Below are 26,539 nucleotides of genomic sequence, written 5' to 3' on the forward strand. Positions count from 1 at the left end.
CATTCCTATAACAGTGGACTCCTGGTAAATACAAGGAAGTGTTTTTATTTATGTCGGGTAATAGATATGCCTCAGCTTTTTAGCAGTACTGTATTTTTTAATTGCTTAAAATAATTTTACATTTGGTTATCTTTTTCATATTATAGTCAACATATTATTTCCTTTCTTCTAAAACCTGCCTTGGTAGGTCCTCAGTAAAAAAAAAAACTGAATAATTGACACTAAGAATATAGTTACTTCTCAGTGTTGCAGTGGAGGAAAGCATTGAATCTGGATAGTAGTAAACTAGAAATCAGTTCAGTTGAGATAAAATGAAAGTTTTCCAAGTGGATTGTGGCCAGTTGTCTTTGGTGGTAAAGATCCTCTAAAGGGGATCCACCTTTAGGACCAAGATCATATCCTTGAGAAATCCATCTTTAAAACCAGGAGCAAGTAGTAGACCAGGTCAAAAAGAAAAATCGCACTTTTGCATAATTCCCTTTTGACTATAAAGCTCTTTTTTCCCCTAAGTCATTGTTAACTGCTTCCATCCTAGTTCAGCCCTCTCTTACTTTCTACTTATAGCCTGCCCTTTCTCTTTTATCTCCTGTACGTTATCTCCAAAGCAGTCATCATGGAACATCAATTTTAGAACATTGCTCTGTTCTTAAGAATTGCAGTGATTCCTGCATTGTTATAATTTCTTTGGGCTATCTGCATCAGTATTCACTGTAACTTGTACTTTTTTTTAAAAAAAGGCAACAGAACAATATGTTTTCTGTTATTGTTTGTAGGCTTAGAAGGATTAGTGAACTTTTTCCTCTGAGTTTTAAGGTAATGGATTTGTGTGTGTGACTTTGGTTAAGTTTATCTAATTGTCACTTGTTCTTTGCATTTTTAAACAAAACCAGAAGAGTAATTAATATGCGCATTAGAAGATTAAATTATCTTTAATTTTTAAAGTTTTATTATAAAGTTGAGACAGGCCATTGATTTTCTACAGGATTTTTAAATTGGTTTACTTTTATGACATTAGTTTTAAATCTTTTAAAAGAAAAAAATTACATCAAATCCAGCTCTAAGCAGCTGGATTTAAATGTATTTTATTGCCCATATTTCAGAATTTGAAAAAGAGTGATGGGAATAAAGTGATAGAATACATCTTTTATTTCTGAGGACATGGTAAATTTTTAATCTCAGTTTTACTGTGATTCCTGTAGCAGACATAGAAATGCTTACTCAATCCCTACTGTGTGTGGATTACCATAATATTTGGTAGACACACAATGAGGAATATGTCAGATTTGCAGCTTTGGAGGAGTGTTGCTGAGACAACATCAAGGAAGATAATTACTGTGTGCTGTGAGAAATGTTAAATATGTGTATGTACAAAGAACTATGAAATCTCAAGAGAAGGAGGGAGTTACTCTGGTTAATTTTTTTTTTTTTTTTTTGTCAAAACTAAGTCCCTCAGCTAGTTGCTGAGAGTTTTGTTAGTGGTGTTTAAATATCATTGATAAGCATTAGATTGAACTTGTGGAATTGCCATTATCAACAGTTTTATATGGTTTAATTCTAATATGTATGGCAATTAAAAAAACATAGTTAATACCGTTTGCTAATACTACTTGACAGTGGCTATATAATTGATATTTTATTAAAATAAAGCTTTTGAATGTTGAAGAATACTGAAGAAATGTGATGTTTTTGGAAAACATTTTAAAGCTCACTTGGTTTCTTTTTTTTTAATCATATATGAAAGAATTTTATTGACTAAATTGCTTTGGACTTATAAATTATTGTATAATTGCTTATAACTGTGGAAATACACTTACTTGATGTGGAAAATTTTGTTTTCAAGGCTTGACTCCGTTCAAACACTAGAGAGGCAGATTCAGTTCAGTGTTTGCCCCTCAGGAAATAAGTCTGGTACTAGAGACGGCATGTTGGAGAAGGCAGTGGCACCCCACTCCAGTACTCTTGCCTGGAAAATCCCATGGACGGAGGAGCCTGGTAGGCTGCAGTCCATGGGGTCACTGAGAGTTGGACACGACTCAGTGACTTCACTTTCACTTTTCACTTTCATGCATTGGAGAAGAAAATGGCAACCCACTCCAGTGTTCTTGCCTGGAGGATCCCAGGGACGGCGGAGCCTGGTCGGCTGCCATCTATGGGGTCGCACAGAGTCGGACACGGCTGAAGTGACTTAGCAGCAGCAGCAGCAGCAGCAGAGTCGGCATGTATATAAAGAATGTGGGAGGCAGCCCAGCGTAAAATCTGTGATTTTTCAAATTTATCTTAACAGTGGAAACTTCTCCAAAAAAACTTGTGTGCAGAAATCCAGTATGTGAACAGATTAAAAAACAGAATCCTGCCCTCTTGGCCTCCCCTCTGTCCTCATTCCTACTGTTTGAAACCTTTTGTGTGGAAGTAAAAAGCAAAAAGGATTTGAATCCTGGCCCGGCCACTGTTTCACATTTTGACCTTGATACATGCTCTAACCTTAGTGAACTTGTTTCCTCATCTGTTAAATAAGTGTATTCGTGTTTTTGTTTTTGTTTTTTGCTGAGAGTTGCAAGAATTAAATATTTCAGGAAAAGAGCCTAACCTATAAAGTCATTCTGTAAATGGTAGCTGTTAGGATTACATGTATATGGCACAGTGAGATTAAAGACTAGGCAGTAAGCTGCTCCAGTGAGAACAGTCTATCCAAAGAAGGAGTCACAGAGGTGGTGATGAGTTGCCTTTGGGGTGAATCTTGACGGGAAATGGAAAATTGCAAGACATATGGGTGGCAGATACCCAAAATGAAATATTTCTATAATGAAGACTTGGGCATGAGGAATGCTGCCTCTTTATACCTTTCTGGAGATAAATGGCCTCACCTGAGTTCAGCCTGACTTTTCCTTACATTCTTTGATTCACACTTTAGTTTTTGGTTTTTTTTTTTTTTACACTTTAGTTTTAAGCAGGCTTAAGAGAAGGCAATGGCACCCCACTCCAGTACTCTTGCCTGGAAAATCCCATGGACGGAGGAGCCTGGTAAGCTTCAGTCCATGGGGGTTGCAAAGAGTCGGATATGACTTGAGCGACTTCCCTTTCACTTTTCACTTTCATGCATTGGAGGAGGAAATGGCAACCTGCTCCAGTGTTCTTGCCTGGAGGATCCCTGGAGAAGGAGCCTGATGGGCTGCCTTCTATGGGGTCGCACAGAGTCGGACACGACTGAAGCGATGTAGCAGCAGCAGCAAGCCAGGGTGAGAGTTGCTGACTTTCCTTGGTTAATTAAATTGGCTGCTTAGGTAAAGGAAAAAGTATGCTAAACCTGAATTTGTAAGCCATGTCTTGGTTGTAATGTAGTCATGCATTTATAGACAAGTTCTTCCTAACTGCAGTTGCAGTGTGTACTGTGATTAGTTGATCAGTCATCTCTGACTCTTTGTGACCACATGGACTGTAGCCTACCAGGCTCCTCTGTCCACAGGGATTCTCCAGGCAAGAATACTGAAGTGGGTTGCCATGCCCTCCTCCAGGGGATTTTCCCAACCCAGGCATCAAACCCAGGTCTCCTGCATTACAGGCAGATTCTTTATTGTCTGGTCTACCAGGGAAACCCACCAGGGAAGCAATTGCATTAGTGTATTGAAAATTAGAATCCTATGTCCTCCTTTGAGGTCTTAATGTAGATCTTTGTAAATATTTACTTCAGTAGGTAGGTGAGGGTTTTTTTTGCTTGAGATTCAGATTAATGAGATTATTGCTGTGAATAAATTCAGGTGGATGCATTTGGACTTTTGAGGGGAAAAAAAACTTAGAAAATTAGTTTCTAGGAAAAGCTGATAAATTCATAATTGGATACTTTTTCTGCCTCAACAGTGATTTTTCTTTTTTATAACAGTCAAATTTTAGGTAAAACATTTCAGTGTGATAATGAATGAAAGGGTATTAAAGTAGAGGGGATATGGAAATATTTATTTTAGTTTCTTTATCTCTTCCTCTGTGTGTGTAAAATCATATAGCACTTACTGTGTACCAGGCACTGTTCTAAGCACTTTCTTTATGTATGTCAAATCATTTGACAGCCCTATGAAAGAGATTCTGCTGTTATTAACATTTAAAGTAGCTTGTACTGGGTAACTTCATTTGTCTAGATAAGGGGGTTTGCAAACTATGTCTGACAAGCTGGATCCTCCCTTCAGTTTTTAGTGGTGGGAAAGAAGTTTGTAAAAATTTGTTTTGTAAACATTTGTATACAATTCCGCTTCTAAAATAATTTCCAATTTTAATTTTATAAATTAATAATTTAAGTTACATGAAATTGAAATTTCAGTGTCTATAAAAGTTTTATTGATACGGAGACACAGATAGTCCGCATATTGTTTATTGTTGCTTTCTTGCTGCAGAAACCATAAGGTCAGCAAAACTTAAAATGTTTATCTATACTGTCTATCCATTTATAAAAAGTTTGCTGACCCCTGGTCTAGATACAAAGGAGAAGAGATAGGATGAGACAAAAGCACAAAATAATACAGTTAACAAAAGAATGTATCTTTATTAGAACATTCCAGGAAGACTAGGGCTAGATAGAGTTGTGTAATGAACAAGCCAGCAGTATTTTCTTCTTGAAGGATTAAAAAAAACAAACCTTTAATAACAGCCTAACTATAATGAAAAATGCTTAGTTACTTCAAAGTGTTGTATTGACCTTTTTTTCCTGTTAGTATAAGATGTCTCCTCAAGATATATCTGAAAGGGTTTGTAAATATTTATTTGAGTTTGGGTGACAGTTGTGCAGTTACCTTTGAAACCTGAGTACCTTGGCCTCCTGATTTGATTTTTGCCCTTGGAACTCCTCTGAGTTCTGACGCTGAAGATTTCTTGATTTCCCCTTCTTTTATAATTTTGCCTTTGGCCCTTTAGGACTGGTTATAGTCTGTAATGTTGACTATATGGTTCTCTACTGAGGATGTGCATCAGAATCATCTGGAGAAAATTTTAAAATCTCTATGGCACCTCAGAATTGCTAGGATAAGACCTAACATGATTATTTTCAGGAATTTTCTCAAGTGGTTCAAATGTAGACTCATGGTAAAAATCCATAGTTAACCCACTTCTCCTTCAACTACTTTTAGTAAATCTAATTGGAAAAAAATACAAATGTGGCATTCATTGTTTTGTGTCCCAGAGGTGTTTCTTAGCCTAAAGAATCATTGCCTAAATTTATGGAAACTCATAGTAGAGGTCATCAGCATCAGTTTGGTGAATTCATTTTTTATTTTGATGTCATTCAGTATAATAATAGAAGCAAGTTGGAATTTTTGTTAGAGAGCAGGTAGTATAATTCAGTATTGTTTATTTTTTATGAGAGACATATTTGGCATCATAAAATCCCAGTGAACCTAGAAATAATGGATTCAGTGAAGTAGAACACAATTTATAGGAGACTTAATATTTTTAGGAGGAATAGTTTATATTCCAGGACTGTTTTGTTTTGTCAGTGGTTCTGTCAGGCTGTATGTCTGTAAAACAACTTTTTAAATAGATCTTTTCCTCATTTTCATTTAAGTATATTTTGACATCAGAGTGAATTTAAAAGGAAAAAAGTGACCTGCAATTTCTAAAAGCATATTAAAACAGCAAATAGTTGTCTTTTTTCACATTCTGTTTCACTGTTGATAGACACAAACAGTTGTATCACACAGAAAACTGATTTGAGATAAAAAGCAGTAGGAAGGGATATACATACAGTCAAATCTAACTGGGTCAGAATTCCACTTGGAACCCTCAGGTGTTCAAAATGGCTTCATGCCTTAAGTCAAAGAAGAGAAAGATTTTAGTCAACAAAGAAGCGATCTTTGATCATCGGTCAACAGGTGATCACTGTGGGGACAAAGATTATATCTTGCATGTATTTGGTGGGTGTGTTATAAGAATGAGAAGGCATCCTGATTAATGTCCGTAAAGGGAAAGTCAAGAATGATGAGGTAGACAGGCCAAGAAAAAAGAAACAAGGATAGGAAGAAGAGCTGAAAAGTCCGCAGTAATGAGATGGTGCTTATAAGTTGCAGTGGCAGTGGAGAGAGTGACAATGAAACAGAGGATAGGCGAGTTCTCAGTTATCTGTTTTGCACCTCAGTAGCCTTTTTTTGATGCTGAGCCTCCAATACTTTGGCCACCTGATGCGAACAGCCAACTCATTGGAAAAGACCCTGATGCTGTGAAAGATTGAGGGCAGAAGGAGAAGGGGCAACAGAGGATGAGATGGTTGGATGGATGGCATCATCAACTCAATGGACCTAAGTTTGAGCAAATTCTGGGAGATCGTGAAAAGACAGGGAAGCCTGGTATGCGACAGTCCATGGGGTTGCAAAGATTCGGACATGCTGAGTGACTGAACAACAAGCCTTTTGTTCAGGACGTTTCTCTTGTCTATTTTAAGTAGGACTCAGTTTTTTATATTTGATAATCCTTAAGGGCGTTGATTTCCCTGGTGAGGATCCAGGGAGTAGAATTTAAGCAGTATGAGGGGTGAAGAGTATTCATTCCTGTAGAGTTTAGTGATAGGGTAAGGCTATAATATTAATGTCTGCTACATTATTATAACAGAACCAAGGGCTTGGGGGCATATTATTAGGGTTCTCCAGCTAGACACCCAGTAGGATTTATGTATATATCGAAAAGAAAAAGTGACTACAGTCAATCTCTGGGAGAGGGAGAGAACGGAGGGAGAGATTTTAAGGAATTGGCTTATGTGGTTGTGAAGGTTGGCAAGTCCAAAATGTAACTGGCTGGTGACCCAGGAAGAATTGATGTTGCAACTCCCAAGTCCAGAGGCAGTCTGCTGGCCTTGCACAGCTTTCTTTTCAGGCCTTCAACAGATTGGATGAGGCCCAGCCACACTGTGGAGGGTAATCTGCTCTACTCAGAGTCTACTGTTTTAAATGTTGATTTCCCTGGTGGTCCACTGGCTAAGGGTCTGCGCTCCCAATGCAGGGGGCCCAGGTTTGATCTTTGGTCAGGGAACTGGATCCCATAGGCTGCAGCCATGAGTTTTTAAAAGAGAGAAAGAAAAAAAATACTATTTCTACTTTCTTCATTATGATTTAAAGCAGTGGAGCATCTATTTGCAACACTTGCCTTTAATACTAAGAGTTACTAGACTTGATATTGGTATGAGTAATTCTCAGTAGAAAAGGTGGTATCTTAATCATTGGCCCAAAGCTAATTAAAAAAATACAAAATATTTTGAATATAAATTTTGGATGAGTGACTTACATCTTGCAAAATGAGATATAGTAGACAGCTGTAGCTAATAGCGAAATGAGGAAATGGTGCAGCTATTGGAAGAATTTTGCTTTTACAGAAGATGAACTGTGCCTTCACTTAGTCCATCCCTCATTGATGACCCAACCTGGTCCTTTTTTGCTTTAGTTTTTGTTATTGCTTGCCAGCAGCAGGTCCCGGTGAATCGTGGGCCTCCAAGCTGAAAGAGAATGGGAACAGGTGGACACTAAAGCCTAGGTATTTGATGAAGAACTTTCAGTGATCTAGTGTTTTCAAATTGTGGGGGTGGGGAAAATCTAACTTCTTCATATTAATTAATCACGCAGCACAGGATACTGCAGGGACCATTAATGTTTTAATTACTTTTGACATCTTTGTTTTATTAGAAAACAACCTCAAAACTCTAGAAGCTTATCTCTGTAAGTGGAGAAGTGAGGAAATCACAAAAATTGATGAAATGAAGTTGCTCTTGAGGGTACTTTGTTGTCTGATGCAGTCTTACAGAATTAAACTGTAAATTTAAAAATTTAAATTTGACTGGGGTGTTTTTCAGAATAGGCAATGCATTAATTTCATAGGTAAGTATACTTTTTTTTATTATTTGACTGCATTGCAGTATAGCATTAATGATATAGTTTAAAACTGTTTTTACATATAATAATAGTCAAAGTCAAATATTGAGAACTTAGAGAAACCAGTAACCTCATGTTTCGTGCCATGATACCAAGCATTACTTGGTGAAGTGAGGAAGAATTCGCTGGCACACCCAATATGTCCACCACTATTTAAATGGATGAGTGATGGTCCTCCTTTTTACTTCTGTTCAGTGAGGACGGTGCAAGTCAGAACATATATGTGTATATTCTGTTGGGTTTATTATACAGAAATCAGGATGATTTTGATGGTGCACACAATTTGGGGATGGTGAGGGGAGGAGAAGACAGAACAAGTGAAAAAAAATTTTTATCCAAGGAGCCAGGACCTTGTTTTGGGAGATGACCAGTTTTCGTTTCTCATGAAGCACATAGTTTATTGGCAAACAGGAGATTTCTATTTAACTCTAGTAAGGTAGTATGGAAGGGTACTCAGTAACCCTTGACAATAGCTTCTGCCTTTCCTCGTTGCTGTATCTGGATTGTATTATTTGTATTAGGGCTAGGAGCTGTAACCTGCTGTTCAAGGAAGGTAGATAATCTGCATTGTTGAGTGACAGTTTCATGAGACCAGGAGCCATTGGCAGTCCGTTAGTGTAAAAGTCTTAGGTGAGTTTCATAAAGTCTTCTACATCTAATGTTAATGATAAGTAAACCTGCCAGTTGGCATTCTTTATGTCAGTACACCTCTACTGCTAACATGTAATTGCCTCTTTATGTTTCCCTCATGTACATCCTTTATATTCTATATTGTTTTCCCCTCTTTCATAAACTCCTAGTTAGCAAGAAACAGTGTACAAAATAGATTATTGATATTTTATAAAAGTTTTGATAAGTGTGAAACCTATGTTATTAACACACTGAAACAAAATGAGAGGAACTTAAATTAGTAATTCACTGACTAAGATTATTTTTTAATACTCTGTTTATTTCCTGTTTTCTATTTTTACTTTTCCCCTTTCTCTTTCTGTGGTGAGGTACTTACCTAAGCCGTAATAAACGGTGTTGTCTAGGAGAGTTGCTTTGGTGTGGCAGGAAACTGTATGTTGTGTTAGAATGTAGAATGCTTAAGAATTCTGCGTTCCAAAAAACATACTGAAGAAGCCTCTGTTTCTAGCGCTCAGGCAACACAGATCTGATCTCTGAGAATGTCTGGATATTGACATGCATGCTAATGGATAAACCAAACTCTTCTTTGAAATATGTTTGTGATACATGAAAGTAGCTTAGAGGGGATTGTTGGAGTACTGCCAAAATATATTTCAAAAATGAGAAGTCTTTTCGCTCATTATGTTGACTTTGGAAGGATTTGTGAACCCCCCTTAAAATGCATGTATGTATTAATATTTTATCTTCATATGTGCTTTTTTGAGGGAAGAGGTCTTGCCTCTTCATCACCTTGTCAAACGAATTTAGTGACTCCCCAAAAGATTTAGGACTCCTCCCCAGGTGGTATGAAAATACTGCCTAGTTAATTTGTACTGTTGGTTATAAATATAGATTGATAATAAATTGTTGTAATGAAAACATTATTAACCTATAGTAGTAAATAATAACATATAATTAGCAAATCGAGACGTTTCAAATTTAATCATCCTACTCTCTGACATACCACCTTTCAAGCGGTCTCCTGGGAAATAGAAAATGCTGCTTTCTTGATCCCTCTACTCTGTTTGCCTTTTCAGTTTTCACTTTCTGCACAATGGCACTGAGGCTCTTTGATCCATTGTTTCCAATCTCCTCATTATGCATTCATCACACATATCCTGTAAACCTTCAACCCAATCCTAGATCTCTAAATGTGTGACTTTTCTGTTTCTGTAGCCAGACAACTGCCAAAGAAAAGTCACATGTTTGTAAGATTGTCACCACCAAAAGTTCGTGGTCTCCAATCTTAAAAATGTCCGTCCTGTACTTCCTGTTGTATTTTTTTGTCCTCTTTCTTCATAGCAGCTATTTCAAGGCTCTTAATGCCTTCTTCCTTACTCCCCCTACCCAGCAAGTGACCTCATTTCCTATTTTCCTGAAATAAAAAGATTTCACGTTTTTCTCCATAATAACAGTAGAAGAGGTAAGTCATTTTTGTAATCAACTCAAAGCTAATATTTTTTCATATATATCCCTCCATCCACTCTTCCAAAATTTTTTAAAGCAAATCCTAGACATCATTCTGATAAAATTTTCATTGTATATTTTCAAATGACTTAAAAATAATCAGTACTGTTATCCCTTGAAACACTCACAGTTATTCTTGAATATCATTAGACATTCAGTCAGTGTTCACATATCCCCAAATGTTTAATTGGTTTGTTTCACAAAAATTATTTATACTTAAAAAAAATTTAGATCTAAGTAAGGTCAGTGTATTCCAGTGGTTATATCAATTATCTCGTTTAATCTATAGGTTTCCCTTTCCAGCTCTCTCTCTCTGTCTCTCAGTTTCCTTGGAATTTATTTGAAGAAATTGGGTCATTTATTTTATAGGGTTTTTCACAATCTGGATTTTACTGGTTATATCTCTGTGGAGTTTTTCACATATTCTTCGGCCCTTTATGCTTCTTGGTAATTGATAGTTGGAGCCAGAAACTTGAACAGATTCAGATTTGATTTTGTGACAATACCTTATAGGTGTGTGGTGTTATTCTGTCAGGGGATACATCATGTCTGGTTGGTTGTTTGTCTTTGGTTAATTAGGTGGTGAAAATGGTGATAGTAAAATAATTCATTCCTTTATTTCTCCTGTGTCTTTTTTTCCTTCCACCATTAACATTTAAGCATCTTGCTAAGTTGAGCAAAACAACAATCCATAAAAACTGCTTTTCAATACTTCCATCTGTTTCTAAGATATTTATGGTAACCATCTTCATCTTTGTGCACTCATCAGCCCATTTGATTATGGGTGTTGCAATGCTGAACCATGCTCTTATACCGTTTTACTGAAATTATTCTCATCAGGGTTATCAGTGAACTCTATAATGAATGAAACAGACCCATTTCATACCTTATTTTGCTTGACAGTTGGATAACTTTGGGTACTGTTGATTGTCTCTCCTTAAAATATTCCCATATTGACTTGTGACATATTCCCTCTCCTTTTTACTTCTGTTTCTTTAATTGCTTCCTCAGCCTCTGTTGTAGACTCTTTAAGTGTTAGTGTTGCTCTGCCTGGCTCTAGTCTAATTATACCATCTCTGAGCAGGTAAGTAACAAACTTTTTTTTCCCGCTTAGGTTGGTTCTTTTTAGAGCTGACATATCTAAAGATGGAATGAGTCACACTTCTTCATCTCTTCACGTGTAGTTCTACTTAGTTCAGCTTGTTTCTAATCTAGAAGGTTTTTGAGTTGACCCCTTGGCTGACCTTCTGCTCTCGCCCTACGGGTTCTCTTTACAGCTCCTGTTCTAGTGTAGGTCTCCCTTTTCATTGCTGCAAATATCTTACCTGGTTTCTTCCTTTCCCGTCTTTATGGTCCTTTCTTCACTATAGAAATGAGAGTGATTTTTCTTTTAAAAAAAGGAGGGGCTCCCCATTATTCCTAGGATAAATTGTTAAGACCAGAGCTTGTTTTCTGGCCTAGCCTGTCCTTATTATCTCTTCAGCTTTATGTTGAATCATCATCATCTGCTCTTTGGAAATCCTTGTCACACATTTCACACAGTTTTAACTGCTTGGCTGACCTTTCCAGAAGACTGTAACTTCTTCAGTGTAAAGACCAAGAAGTCTTTTCTTTGCCCTCATTAAACATGTCTGGTTCATTGTGTTTAGTGTATGTTGAATGGATAAATTTGTGCGGTACACTATTATATTCAATGATTTCTTTATATCTTAGTTTTATCCTGATTAGGTCATGCTAATGTTCTATGACTATAGTAATTCTTGTACATTAATTTGCTTTTTTTGTCTAGAGGTAGTCTCTCCATAGTTAAACTGAACCTTGTAATGTACATAATATTGTGGAGTTTTTTCATTTTTGTTGCTTCTTTTTCACTCTGATTTATATGATTAATGCTCTGTCAGTGGGTTACTATTGTCCCAGTAATAGAAATCTGTAGACAGTTCACATAGTCACCAACATAAGATAATCCTATTGAACCTTCTTGTTAGAGTATATGAGTTCCTAGGTGGTTTGGCTTGGTGTGACAATTAAGACTTAGAAAAGTGAGGCTAAAATTTTAAGTGTTCAAACCTGTGTTGTTCAAGTGTCAACTATATTTTCCAATTACAGTGCAAATTCTGTCTAGCTTTTTTTTTTTTTCAGGATATCACGTACTTTTGTTTTCATATGCTTGTTCTAATGTTTTATCATAGTAAGATTGATAGTAAATAGTTGGTGTGATAATGAGATTCTTCCATGTTAATTTTTTTTCCAGACTTAACATATTTTTAATTGAAGGAAAATTGTTTTCTCTAGCTATATTTATATAGTATGATAAGACAAACTGTACTTAAACTTTTACAAAGTAGAGGAGATTTGAAAAATAATTCCTTAAGAAATAATTCTCGATTTTTCTTTTACCTACATTTATTCTCATTGAACCGATCATGTGTTGCAGTTACAAAGGGCTCTGAAATATTAACAAGATTAGAGGATTGGGTTGAGTACAAAGAAGTATGTACTCCATTCAGTTTAAATACATACTTCTTAAGCATTGAACAATGCTAAATTATTTCTTGATTAAATGTATTGGTTAAGAGGGCATTAGATTAGCTAAATAGTTTATTTACATTATAAATAATACCAGCTGTTGTAAGATTACTAGTTGCTAACATTCAATCTTGAATTTATTTATGGTTAGAACCTTTGAGTTGTCGACAGTTTGTGAAATACTTACATTGTTACTTTTTTCAGATAATACTTTTTGTAAATTAGAAAATTTGTTTTTGTCATTAAGGAAAAACTTTTCTTCTCTAGAAGTTATATGTTAATATTTGAAATTCAATAAAATTGAATAGTGTTGTTTTGGCTCAGTTAACTGTTAAAGATCATTTAAAATACATAAAATGACTGTTTTGGCATTGATTTTCACAGTAGGTTAAAAAACATCATCTGGTATTCATATTACCATCATAGTAAACCTCACCTTTGAGAGTGTATACAGCAAGTAATACTTTAAATTCTAAGTGAAAGAAATAATCTCTCTCTCTCTCCCCTTAGGTGGAATGAACCTTACTTGTTGAATATCTCCTGGTTACACGTTGGATTCACTTGTGAAAGAATCATTTTCCCCTGCGTGGAAGCCACTTAGTGGCTTATTTAATTACAAATCCAGGGATTGCAAAGCTTTTTGATTTTCCAGAAGAGGGACATACCACTATATCGAATAAGCTTGATATTACAGCCAAAATGGTGCTGTCCCAGAGACAACGAGATGAACTGTAAGTTTCTCTGTTTTGTGTTGTTGTTTTTTAATCCTCTCATAAAAGGCAAAGTAGTAGATTAAAATACAGCTTTGAGAGATGTATTCTAAATTAAAACTGTTATGAGGGTTCAAATATTGGTTTGGGCTATTTGGTCTGACTGTTAGAACTGGGTCTTATTTTGACTTGGTGTTACTTACCCTTTTGACATCATGTGTACTTTTGAAGCAGAAAAAATAAGTAAGTTATTTGGGATAGGTTTTATTCTAAGCTTGTCTTAACTACCTTATGTTCAATAGGAAGGTAGGTGCTTCAAAGCACTTCACATTTTTTTTTTGTCTGGAATCCATGTATTAGAAAAATGAAATCTTTTATGTTGTTGTCACTGCTAATGCCTTTCCTTTTTGTCTTACTATGTTTTTCATCTTTGATCATCCAATGGCTATTGTATATGAACTTTATGAAGTGGCTAATATAGTTAATGCAAGAGCATTAATGAAAACAGCATGAAATTATGTGACTAGTACTATTTTATAGTGTCTTAAAGCATCCCATATTTTATAGCATTCTGTTTTTATAGATGAGGAGCATTGAGGGGACATTTTAACTTCATATTCTAGGTTTCTTAAGGATTTTCCTGTAGGTTTTAAAAAACTTCATTTGGAAATAATTTCAGATTTCTAGAAAAGTTGTAGCATTAGTACAGAGAATACTTATTATACGTTTTATCCAAATTCACCTGTTACTTTTTTTACCATTTGCTCTATCATTTGCACCCTAGCCATGTGTAGTTTTTTAAAAACCATTTGAGAGTAAATTGCATGCATGAAGGACCTTTGCTCCCAGATACTTCATTGTGCAGTTCCTAAGAATAACTATACTCTTCTATAAAACAGCAACTTCAGTAAAATTTAACACTGTCACTTTTTATTAAATGTACTTCAGTTTTACTGCTTGGGCCAGTAGTATTCTTTGTAGCATTTTTTCCCCCTCTGTGATATACCATGAAGTCCAGGATTGGGTTTATTTAGTTGTCATGTCTCTTTAATCTCATTTAATCTGGAACATTTCCTCAACCTTTCTTTGTCTTTCATGGCATTAATATTTTTGAGTAGTATTTAAAATTTTTTCTTGTTGAATGAGAGATTCTTTAAATTTTGTAGTGCTTTACAATTTTCAGATGTGTCACACATACAATTTCATATACTTCCATGATAACCTCTTTTGCCTCTCCCCACTGATGACCAACCACTGACTTATTCTCTGTGTGAGTCTGCTTCCGTTTTTTTTGTTTCTTTCATTCACTAGTGTGCTGTATTTTTTCAGATTCCACATATAAGTGATACCATAACAGTATTTGTCTGACTGTGTAGTGCCCTCCAAGTCTGTCCATGTTGCTGCAAATGGCAAGGTTTTCCTTTTGGGGCTGAGTATTATTCCATTGTATATATACCACATCATCTTTACCCATTCATCTGTTGGTGGACAGGTTGCTTCCATACCTTGGCAATTGTCCATAATGTTACTGTGAGCGTTGGAGTGCACATATCTTTTTGAGTTAGTGTTTTTGGAGTGGAATTGCTGGGTCATGTGATAGTTCTATTTTCAGTTTTTTGAGAAACCTCCATACTGTTTCCTCATTGGCTGTGCCCGTTTACATTCCCATCAACAGTGTTTGAGGGCTCCCTTTTCTCCATAACCTTGCCAGCATTTGTTATTTGTGAGTCTTCCGATTGTTTCTTTGTTTTGGCTGCATCCTGAGGCATGTGGCATCTTAGTTCCCTGACCGGGCGTTGACCCATGCCCCGCGTGTCGGGAGCATGGAGTCTTAACCATGGGACCAACAGGGAAGTCTTTTTTTTTTTCAAAATAGAGTGTTTCTCATTTTGTTTTCTTCCTCATAATTAGAGCCAGTCTATGCATTCTTGGACAGAATGCTACATAAATAATATTGAATTCTTGTCAGAATATCATATCTAGGCGTGTCCCTCAATGATGATGTTAATTTTGACCCCTCAAGTCTCAGTGCCTATTGTCTCCATTATAGAGTTACCGTTATTTCCTCTTCAGCAAATAAATGGGGAGACACTTTAAGATGATGCAGACATTCTTCTTCCTATCGATATTTCTCCCCTAGATTTAACATCCATTGATTATTCTTGCCTGAATGATTCTTTACTACAACGGCTGTAAAGTGATGATTTTCTGACACTACTACTCATTCTGTATTTATTAGTCAGCACTCAGCATTTTACTGTAATCAGTGCATCTTCTTTTTCTTTCTTTTATGTCTGTGTCTTTTCATTATTGGTATTAATTCATGGGTTCTTAAATTTCCAGTTGTTTATCATTCATTACTATTGTACTGTTTGGGTGCTTGAATTGTCACAGATTTCACATAGGAGCCTCTTCAGTTTGCTCTTTTATGTGCCCCTATCATTTTTTGTAAGCAATTCCTTACTTTCTAGGATAATAGGATGTTCCAAGCTTATTGTTTACTTTAACAATTTGTTTACCTCAACAATTTGTTTACCTTAACAAGGATTTGCCTTAACCATAGAGTCAGCCATTGCTCCGAGAAGCCCTGGTTCTTCTTAGTGAAAGTCGTTCAGTTGTGTCCGACTCTTTGCGACCCCATGGACTATACAGTCCATGGAATTCTGCAGGCCAGAATACTGGAGTGGGTAGCCTTTCCCTTCTCCAGGGGATCTTCCCAATCCAGGGATCGAACTCAGGTCTCCCACACTGCAGGCGGATTTTTTACCAGCTGAGTGGTATTTGAGATCAAGATATGGGCATTAAGTGTACTCATTACTAGGGATGTCTTTGCTTTAGGGCCCTTTAAGTAGACAGAACTAGGAAATACATATATGTGTTAACACATATACAGACTCCCTAGCTCATATTTGTGCTAAGGTTTCTCAGTCTTTGCACAGTTGACATTTGGGGCTGGGTAATTCTTTGCTCTGGGGGTTGTCCCGTACATGCTTGGTTGTTTAGCAACATCCCTAGCTTTTGTCCACTATATGCCATAACCAAAAATATTTCCAGACGTTGCTGCTGTCCTCTGGGAGGACTGTAATACTTCTAAAATAGTTTCAGAATTATTACTATGCTCCTACCAGTGAAAACTCTCCTGGAAAGGGTCCAGAGTTTGAATGTAGTTCTTCCCCCATCCGTTCTACTGAAGACAGAGTGTGTAACGAAATACTGAGTGTGTAAGTTACATAGATTCATTTTGTGTTTTCTCTCCCTCTTCATGTAGTTACATCATTCATTTGAAATACAGTTGGGTACATCTGTTCTGTTAATAGCTTTTCCAGTTTCTTGTGTTTTACATTGCACCTGCTCCTCATCTTTATTATGTATGTTTCCTGTTTCTTGCTTCTTTCACAGTTAAAAGGCAGCATACTGTATGTTCTCTTTTGCATTTTACTTTTTTCACTTAACAGTGTCTCCTGGAACTCACTCATGTCAGTTCATAGAAATCCTCTTCTTTCCCCACCCCTCCAATATGTTTATACACCAATGTTTCAACCATTCTTCCTTCCATGTTTGAACATATAGGTAGTTTCCACTATTTTGTAATTGCAAAGAATATTGTAATGATTGACCTTGCATATGTACTTTTATCTTATAGAAGGCATATCTGGTTTTTAATCATTCTTGTTTCTGTCTTTTCTTTAGATAGATTTTTGCTTCTAAATAACTTGTGAGAGCTGACTGCAAGTCTTGCTTATCACCCTCATAATCAGGATGAATATTTAAATTATGGCCAAGAATAGAGCTTTTAATTTGTCTAAAAATCAGTTGAGAAGGGAAGAACCTAATTTCAGGTGGCTAAATTTTTACAGAATTTGAGATAACTGACTTAAAAGTGTTCATCAAGCAAAGCAGATTTGTCCCACAGATCTAAATATACATTTAGGATATGGATTTAGTGTCCTCCAGTTTTTAGGAAGGAAATAAAATGAAGGGTTTTGCTTTTTTTCCTGTTTTTGAAAATGATCTGAACACATATTTACTATGATAGCAAGAAATAAGTGTTTATGTGCCTCTTACAAGTAAGATAAATTTTGGCACCTCAGTTGGCCTTTGTAACATTTTAGCATTTCTAAAGGTTGGCAAGCAGTTTAAACTATAAAATTCTTTTAGGCTTTTTTGGAATAGAAATGAAATTAATTTTTTTACAAACTTGAAACATAATTTGTGATTCAACCTAGCAAATGTGTATTGCCTACCTTGTGTGTTCTTACTACTCTGGGGCATATAAACATGAGTAATAATATGAAACCATTTATGTGGATATGACAAGCATCTTTTAGATAAATCAAGGGTGGGAGAAATTAAAATGATCCAATTTTACAACTAGTAACAGAGGTAGTTTTCTGACTTTAAATTCACTATTCATTAAACAAAATTCTGTTACCAAAAGAAATGTATGTCAAAATGTAAACCTAACCCCCCATTTTCTCAGTCCCGGTTTCGAGAAGTGGCCACCATTACCCCTATATAATTTTTTGAAGACATTTTTCGTATGTTTACAAAAATTGCATGAACATCTTTTTCCTCCTTAAGATTTATAAGATAGAATTATGCTTTACAAACTGCTTTTAATATTTTTTGTCACCCTTTCTGTGAGTTTGGAAATTTTTATTATCTGTTGCTAGTTCATCTAATAGCAACTTTTGTACATCTTATACCTCTATTTCTTTATCAAATTTTATGCATTGATTCTCCTCCATGGAAGATGAAGGGAGTCTGTTATTTTTACATTGTCCTGGTTGATGATATTTGTACTGTTTGATCTGATGTTCACTCCCTAATTCTTTGGTGCAACAACTTTCCTATTGTATCTTTTTAACACTTATATTGAAGTATAGTTGATACATAAATAACTATACACATTTAATATGTACAATTTGATGAGTTTGGTCCATTCTTATATTCTTATTTTGATTACTCTTGTTGAGTTCAGTTCAGTTCAGTTCAGTTGCTCAGTTGTGTCTGACTCTTTGCAACCCCGTGAACTGCAGTACGCCAGGCCTCCCTGTTCATCACCAACTCCTGGAGTCCACCCAAACCCATGTCCATCGAGTCGGTGATGCCATCCAACCATCTCATCCTCTGTCGTCCCCTTCTCCTCCTGCCCTCAATCTTTCCCAGCATCAGGGTCTTTTCAAATGAGTCAGCTCTTCACATCAGGTGGCCAAAGTATTGGAGTTTAGGTTCAACATCAGTCCTTCCAATGAATACCCAGGACTGATCTCCTTTAGGATGGACTGGTTGGATCTCCTCGCAGTCCAAGGGACTCTCAAGAGTCTTCTCCAACACCACAGTTCAAAAGCCTCAATTCTTCTGCACTCAGCTTTCTTTATAGTCCGACTCTCACATCCATACATGACCTTGACTAGAGAGACCTTTGTTGACAAAGTAATGTCTCTGTTTTTCAATATGCTATCTAGGTTGGTCATAACTTTCCTTCCAAGGAGTAAGCGTCTTTTAATTTCATGGCTGCAGTCACCATCTGCAGTGATTTTGGAGCCCAGAAAAATAAAGTCAGCCACCGTTTCCACTGTTTCCCCATCTATTTCCCATGAAGTGATGGGACCGGATGCCATGGTCTTAGTTTTCTGAATGTTGAGCTTTAAGCCAACTTTTTCACTTTCCTCTTTTACTTCCATCAAGAGTTGTTGGGTAGATTTTGTCATTATGTACCTTTTCAAGATGGACCTATAGATGGACCTCTATGGGTCTTTGCATGCCAGAGAATACACTTTTTTGCTCCCAAAATGAATAAGTAAAAAGTGAAGAATTTTTAGATTATACATTTTTCTCACTCAATTATAAGTATTAGGGGGAAAATTGCCATGTTTTAGATTGCAAAAAAAATCTCAAATTCCAAAAAAGCAGAAATCATATAGGCCTCATTTGCTGATCATAACACTATAATAATGCAATCTATCCATCTGAGCATTTAAAATATATACTTCTAAGTAACTGGAATAAAGAGAGCAAAATGAACCTTAGGAAGTGAAGAAATCAATAATATGGTACTCACATCAAAAACCCCTAGGATATATAGCCCTCATAGCATACAGAAAATTAGATAGTCTTTAATGAATCTTTAAAAAAAAGAGAAATGAACTTTCAAGAAAAAGGAATTCATAAGTAAAAGCAGAAATTAATGAAATAGAAGATGTAGCTTGGTAATTTGACAGGTAAAATGAAAAACTAGCTTTAAAAAGAGACTAAAATGAAAGCGAAAAGACACAAATGAACAATAATGAAAAAGGCAACATAAAATGAAATCAGGTGATTTTCAAAATTATGAGAATGTTCTCTTAAGTTTGAAAATCTAAATGACCTGAGTGATTCTCTAAGAAAATATATGTGATCATATTTAAGAGAAGTTAGAAAACTTTAATAGAACCTTGACTATAGAGGAAATGGTAAAAACAGGTACAGACCACGTTCAGGTGATTTTCTAGCCTAGACTTCCTGTCAAGTCTTTAAGGACCAGTAACTTCCCAGATTATGAGGTCTCTTCCCAAACATAGGAAGAGGTGGAAAAGTTAGGAATTCATTTTAGTAGGGTGGAGTAACCCTGACAGCAACAGCAGGCAAGAGGAAAATAATAAAGAACACTACATGCTAATTCTTAAATGAACTCAGATATAAAGAAATATAACAACTGAAGCTGGTAGTATATGAAAAAAATTAATTATGGCCAAATATGATTTATTGCCAGAATGTAAAGGTTTTTCAGTGTTTAGAAACCTGTTAGTACAATTACTGTATTAATAAACAGGAGGAAAAAATGTGGTCAGTCCAGAGAATATAGAAATTGTATTCTTAATACCCAATCCTTATTGTTAGAAATTCCTTAGAAAATAAGAAATTGAATATTTACTTAATTTGATTAAGGCTTGTTGCCAGAAATCTACAGCAGACATTAGAAATACCAAGTGCATTTCCGTTAGTGTCTAGAACAAGTTCAGAGTTCTATGCTCCTGCTACCATTTATATTTGTATTTGAGATTCTAGCCAGTGCAGGGAGGCAACAAAAACTATTAGAACTATAGGAAAGGAAGGAGACCAAGTGTGTTTGTAGGTGATAGCGTCTGCATAGGAAATCCAACAGAGTCACCAGTAGCTTAAAAATATAATACATTTTTGTGTGTCTCTATACATAAAGATGTCTGTAAGATCTCTTGATAAGTCAAATAATCTGGTTGCTAAATAAGATGGTATAATACGTTTCTGTTAAATACCCCTCCCACACACAGCTGTGCATTTCTTTTGTGCCTGTATCTGTGTAGATGCACAGATAAAGGCCTGAAGTGTTAAGCATGGTTACTTCTGAAGAGAAGAATGAAATTGGATAAATGTAGAATGAAGATATGTGCCAGTATTGTTTCATTATTTTAGAAGACAAATATATTTCTTTTTTGTGTAAATAAAAAGTAAAAGTTTAATGTGTTTTCTTCTAAACAAAGTAACTATAGATGATGATTATTCTCTGACATTATAGGTTGCAGTGGAGAAGTGTTCAGTTCAGTTCAGTTCAGTCACTCAGTCGTGTCCGACTCTCTGCGGCCCTGTGAATTGCAGTACACCAGGCCTCCCTGTCCATCACCAGCTCCCGGAGTTCACTCATGTCCATCGAGTCAGTGGTGCCATCCAGCCATCTCATCCTCTGTCGTCCCCTTCTCCTCCTGCCCCCAATCCCTCCCAGCATCAGAGTCTTTTTAGGTCAGCCTATTTCTTTTTGCTTTTCTGCCTAGGTACCCATAGTATCTGTATACTTGTTCATGTTTCCCAAGCTAGGTTTTGTTTTGTTTTGTGTGTTTTTGGCTGTATGGCATGAAGGATCCTAGTTCCCCTGATCATGGATTGAATTCCTATCCCCTTGCAGTGGAAGCATGGGAGTTCTAACCGCTGGACTGCTAGGGAAGTCCCTGGATGTTCTTTATTTTTTTTCTCTTAGTATATTTGGTTATATTGTATTGTGTCTTTTGGATTCCTTTTATTTTCAGTTTTATGTCATCTTAGATTTTTTTTGGGGAAGTATAGAGTGTTCATCTATAATTTTCTGCTGCTTCCAGGGGTTATTCTTTCTCTCTATAGCATGCTTTCCTCTAGTTTACTTGCTTTGCTGCTTTTCCTCTTCTCTTAAGAAAGTTTGCATGGGTCCTATGTGGCATTTTTGAGTATAGTTCTGTTTTGTGGAAAGAGTGATGTAGCTGGAATAGCTTGAAATTGAATGTGCTGTCTTAGTACACCTTTCTACCTAATTAATATAGTCCTTTGCTCTTGGGGCATTATACCTCTTAGTTTTCCAGGTCCTTCTTAGGTGAGCTAAATCTTCTTCAAGTCATCTCAGGCCTTTTTTGGATAATTGTTTGTCTTTGTTGGCTAATTCTGGCTGGCACATGTAAAGCTAATTCCCTTAACCCTTCTCTTAAATCCCCCTTTACCTGTAGAGAGTGCCCTAAAACTCCCCCGTGATTGCTTGTCTGTTGCTCTCTCCAAAGCTCCTAGAAACCACTGATCTTTTTCCTCTAGTTTTGCCATTTCTGGAAAGTTGATATCACATGGTGTGAGGCTTTTCAGAATGACTTTTTTTGGTATGCATTTTGAGGTTCCTTCATGTCTTTTTGTTACTATATTTTTAAGCTGTGTTTTGCTTTGGAAAAGATTTCCCTGGTTGCTCAGACGGTAAAGCTTCTGCCTACAATGCAGGAGACCAGGGTTCAATCCGTGGGTTGGGAAGATCTCCTGGAGAAGGAAATGGCAACCCACTCCAGTATTCTTGCCTGGAAAATCCCATGGAAGGAGGAATCTGGTAGCCTATAGTCCATGTGGTCGCAAAGAGTCAGGACTGAGCGACTTCACTTTCACTCTCACTTTTGCTTTAGAAAACTAAACCTCTTCAGTTATTTGAGGGATTCAAGTCTTTCCTGTGCATGTATTTTAACATTGTATATATTTAGTGTCTATTAGAAAGTGACTCTGTCCTGGCCTTTAAAAAAAGAAAGTAAACATCTGTACTTTGCTACAAACTAAAATTGTATCTGTACATAGGAATACACTGCTACCTGTGTGAATTAGAATCTCTTAATACTTGGCAACAAAGGCAAAATATATGAATTGAGTGCTGGGACTGAAATGAGGCTGTAACTGTAGTTCATACCCTTTCAATTTCAAATTTTTTATGTTAAACTATTTTCATTGGCTATAAATATAAGTATATATTTAGACATACACTTCTTAATATGTTGCTTTCATCTAGCTTGTTTTGAGGTTCTGCTGCCTTTATATTTCCTTGGGGTGATAGAGTATGAGCCCTTCTGAGTCTTCAAAGGAAGATTAAAGTTATTCTCAGTTTGTGTTATATTTAATCTTTTTATTCTTTGAAAGCTTTTAATTGAAATATTTCATTCAGTAGAATGCATCATATTCTGATCATTCCAAAATAACAAATAATGACTTGTAGTCCATGGGGTCACAAAGAGTCAGATATGACCTAGAGACTAAGCACACATACTGTAGGAGGTACTGGTATTTTCTGTTGTTAATGTTAGACTTGTCAAAACAGCAATAGTAAATAAAACATACTTCATTTGTGAAATTGAACCAAGATTATAAAATTGCTTAATGTTTCAAGATATACATTTCAGCATTTATTGAGTGAGATGTAGGCATTTCTAAAGGTAATAAAGATGTGGTCATCAATGTCAAAATTGTTGATTTTCTGTTAAACTCATACAGAGCTGCAGAACTTCTATTGTGTCATGACATTTTGTTTCCCTGAACTATTTGATTGTATTTTAGAAGATTGTATTAAAAGAGAAGTCATACTGAAAAGAGAGGAGGGCAGTGCCCCAAATACAATTAAGGAAGTTGAGAAAGTTGTATGCTGAGTGGCTCCTGGTTTATTGTTTGTTTGTTTTTTTTTTTTTTTGGTGAAGTTGACGGTCAGCTGAAAGGTGAGATACAGTTAGATATTTGAGAGTACAGAAAGGAGACTAGGGACAAGTGAATGATTCATCAGGCAGCATTGGAATGACAACCATGTATTATGACTTGACCCATACAAGTTTTTTTAGCCAGGTAATTCTAGGGATGTCTGTTGTAAATATCTGATTTTAAGTGATCTTTACTTTTATGCTTTAGGGCTTATTTATGATGCTCTTTGTTTATTTAGTTGGTATCCCATCTAATCTTCCTATATGCTTCTGATAAGTAAGCCTTTTTTAAAATTCTACTTAAACTGCTTTTTCTTGCCTTGCATGTCCTTCATAATGTTTCTGTCCTATCTTTCAGCCATTTCTGTCATACCTTAATCTCATTTCCAGTATTTATATCTATTATTTATGTGGATCACTTTTGGAACAATTTTAAGTAATGGTAATAGGCATTCTTTTCTTGTTCTTGGCATTAATGCAGATATTTCTAGTGTTTTACCATTAACAGTATTATTTATTGGTTGAAAGTTTGAGGGATTTCTTTTTAAAATATTAATAAGATATCTTTTTTAATATTAATGAAGACCTTTCTATTGTAAAGGGATGTTCTAAAATCAAGAATGTTGAAGCATTTGATCATACAGATATTGAGATCTTCATCATATTCTCATTCCCAGTTCCCCTCAGTATACCAGGTACCTGTTCTTTTACTTAATGATGAAGATACGAGTCCACTTACCATGATTTACCTAAATTTTATTTTCCTTTACTTCACCACTGCCAGAATTAGGTCTCATTGTAACCTCTTGCTGTGCTTTACTTGTCCCAGGACTGGTAGTAGTTGAATCCTGGCCTACCCTAAGTGTGATGATGAAGGTTGATTATTACAATCCTTTGTCAGGGCACAGGAGGTTGGAGAGGTGTAAGACCTATGGCCAAGAACTTACCTTATCAGTACTGCCCTTTCCCCAAAGTCTCAGTGGGTGACTGTAGCATATTTAAGAAACCATGTTACCTACCTGTCTGAGAGTTGGCTAATGTATGGCAGCAGTTTGTGGAATGACCCGCAATAGTGTCTCTGCACTTGCAGTGAACTTTCTTCACATCTTCAGCAGGACTGTGTAATTCATCTTGGCGTTTGTCTAAAATGGCATTGCCTGGGTCATTGTGTGGGCTGTCTTCTGTAGCAGGGCACCAGAGATGATGATGTGCTGCTCCTGGTGGCGTGAACCTGCATGCTTGATCCTGCTGCTCTGGTCTTCTCATTATCCTGGTGGTGTGCCCCCCTAACCCGGTAGGGATCCCACATTCATAGGGCCACTGCAGCCTATCAGAGCAGTGCACATTAACCCCACTGCTTTCTTCATTCCTGAATAGGTGAGATCAGTATGTTTTTGTAATGGACCTGGTGAGAAGACATCTATTTGTCAGTTTCTAACTTACCCTAGTTTTTCCTCATATAAACAATAAAGTTTGAGTGTTTATAGAATTCCTAGAACATGTTTATTCAGCCTTAGAGTACTAGAGTACAGAGTTTGAAGAAACACTATTATTGTCATTTTGGTTTCACAGACCTGAATTTTGATTCTCAACTTCACCATTTATTAGCCCCCCACCCCCCAAAAAAATATCAATTAAGTTCTATGAGCCTCGGTGTCTTTACCTTTGATAAACAGATTCTACCTCAGTCCCCTGTAGTGCATGTTCTGTAATTCTTTCTGCTTCAGTTTTGTTGGTAAGAAATGCTGGGGACCCTGAAGTATTCTGCTTTTATTGTTCGTGTTATCTAATCTTTTTAGAGTCATTTTTGTTTAACTAGCAGTTCATAGCATTTTGATACTCTTATCTCTATAAGAATGTGAGGTTGTGTATGGGTTGGTAGTGGTGGGATGTTATGTATGACTCATACTACAAATACTACTGATATTACAGCTACAAAAATTGTCTTGGGGCCATAAGAATGAAGGGCATGTAGGAAGTCAGCTAAAGTGCTTAAAATACAATCCTTGCATTTTTAATAAGCTTAAGAATAGTTTAGAAAAGCAAAGTCTCATTTGTTACTGTAGCAGTCCTACAGGTGAGTAGAAGACTCTGTCCAGGATGGCACTGTCCATATGTCAGCGAGAATTCATAGGTAAAATCCTTCACCTCAGTCTGTTCTTTTGATTTTAGCCGTTTTCTGTGATTCTGCACGGCTTTATTGATTTTGGTTCTACTCAGAGTGACCTGTTGCACTTCTGTGTGAATTTTTCTTTGATTCTAGTGATACTTGTTTTTCTTAATCTCCAAAGGCTTAGTAGATTTACTTAACTTGTGTATGAAGTTTCTTTGAGAGATTATTATAAACTTGTGCTTTGATGCCCTCCTGTTTTCAAGGGTATGCATCTTCCATCATTAATAAAGTGATGAAGATCAACTCTGAGTCAACAACTGAAATTAGTAGCAAACTTTAGAAGCATCCTTTAGGCTTTTGTTAGAACCAGCAGGTTCTTCAATCTTATTTATTCTTTCTTTATGTGATGGTGGTACACCTTGCCTGCGTTAGAGGTTCTGTGTTCTCAGTATGAGTTCAGTTGGCATAGATGTTGAGTGGCGAGGTAACAGGCAGCGGTGAGAGTTACTTGGCCATGGGAACCTGGTATTTGATGTGGAAATAGAATTGACTAGACTGTTCTGGGATGGGTTTGTAGACTTTGTACATCATCAGTATGTTGTACCTCCCCTAATGATATCATACACATTTAAACTTCAGCTTTATTTACTGTATTTTTGTTTATATTCCCTTTCTCTTTGATAATTCAGTATTATATTTTAGACCATCCCCAAGAAAAAGAAAATTAAAAAAAGCAAAATGGCTGTATGAGGAGGCCTTACAAATAGCTGTGAAAAGCAAAGGAGAAAAGGAAAGATACACCCATTTGAATGCAGAGTTCCAAAGAATAGCAAGGAGAGATAAGAAAGCCCTCCTTAGTGATCAGGGCAAAGAAGTAGAGGAAAACAATACAATGGGAAAGACTAGAGATCTCTTTAAGAAAATTAGAGATACAAGGGAATATTTCATGCAGAGATGGGCACAATAAAAGACAGAAATGGTATGGACCTAACAGAAGCAGAAAATATTAAGAAGAGGTTGCAAGAATACATAGAAGAACTATACAAAAAAGATCTTCACAACCCAGATAGTCATGATGGTGTGATCACTCACCTAGAGCCAGACAACCTGGAATGTGAAGTCAAGTGGGCTTTAGGAAGCATCACTACGAACAAAGCTCGTGGAGGTGATGGAATTCCAGTT

General features: G+C 36.3%; 1 protein-coding gene across 4 annotated transcripts in view; it reads left to right on the forward strand.

Annotated features, from left to right (window-relative positions):
* Positions 1-26,539, forward strand: part of PAFAH1B1 (platelet activating factor acetylhydrolase 1b regulatory subunit 1) — a 65,571-nt gene that overhangs the window by 16,316 nt on the left and 22,716 nt on the right. For 3 of the 4 annotated variants that reach the window (XM_042255509.1, XM_042255508.1, XM_027975128.2), the window contains one exon: positions 13,071-13,291. In XM_042255509.1, the coding sequence (XP_042111443.1) occupies positions 13,260-13,291 (32 nt within the window). In that variant the 5' untranslated portion in view covers positions 13,071-13,259. Of the gene's footprint in view, positions 1-13,070; positions 13,292-20,807; positions 21,029-26,539 lie in introns of all 4 variants that reach the window. The other variant, XM_060395321.1, reaches the window with a different exon arrangement.

This window comes from Ovis aries, chromosome 11, assembly GCF_016772045.2.
Source record: "Ovis aries strain OAR_USU_Benz2616 breed Rambouillet chromosome 11, ARS-UI_Ramb_v3.0, whole genome shotgun sequence".
In the NCBI taxonomy this organism is placed as follows: Eukaryota; Metazoa; Chordata; class Mammalia; order Artiodactyla; family Bovidae; genus Ovis; species Ovis aries.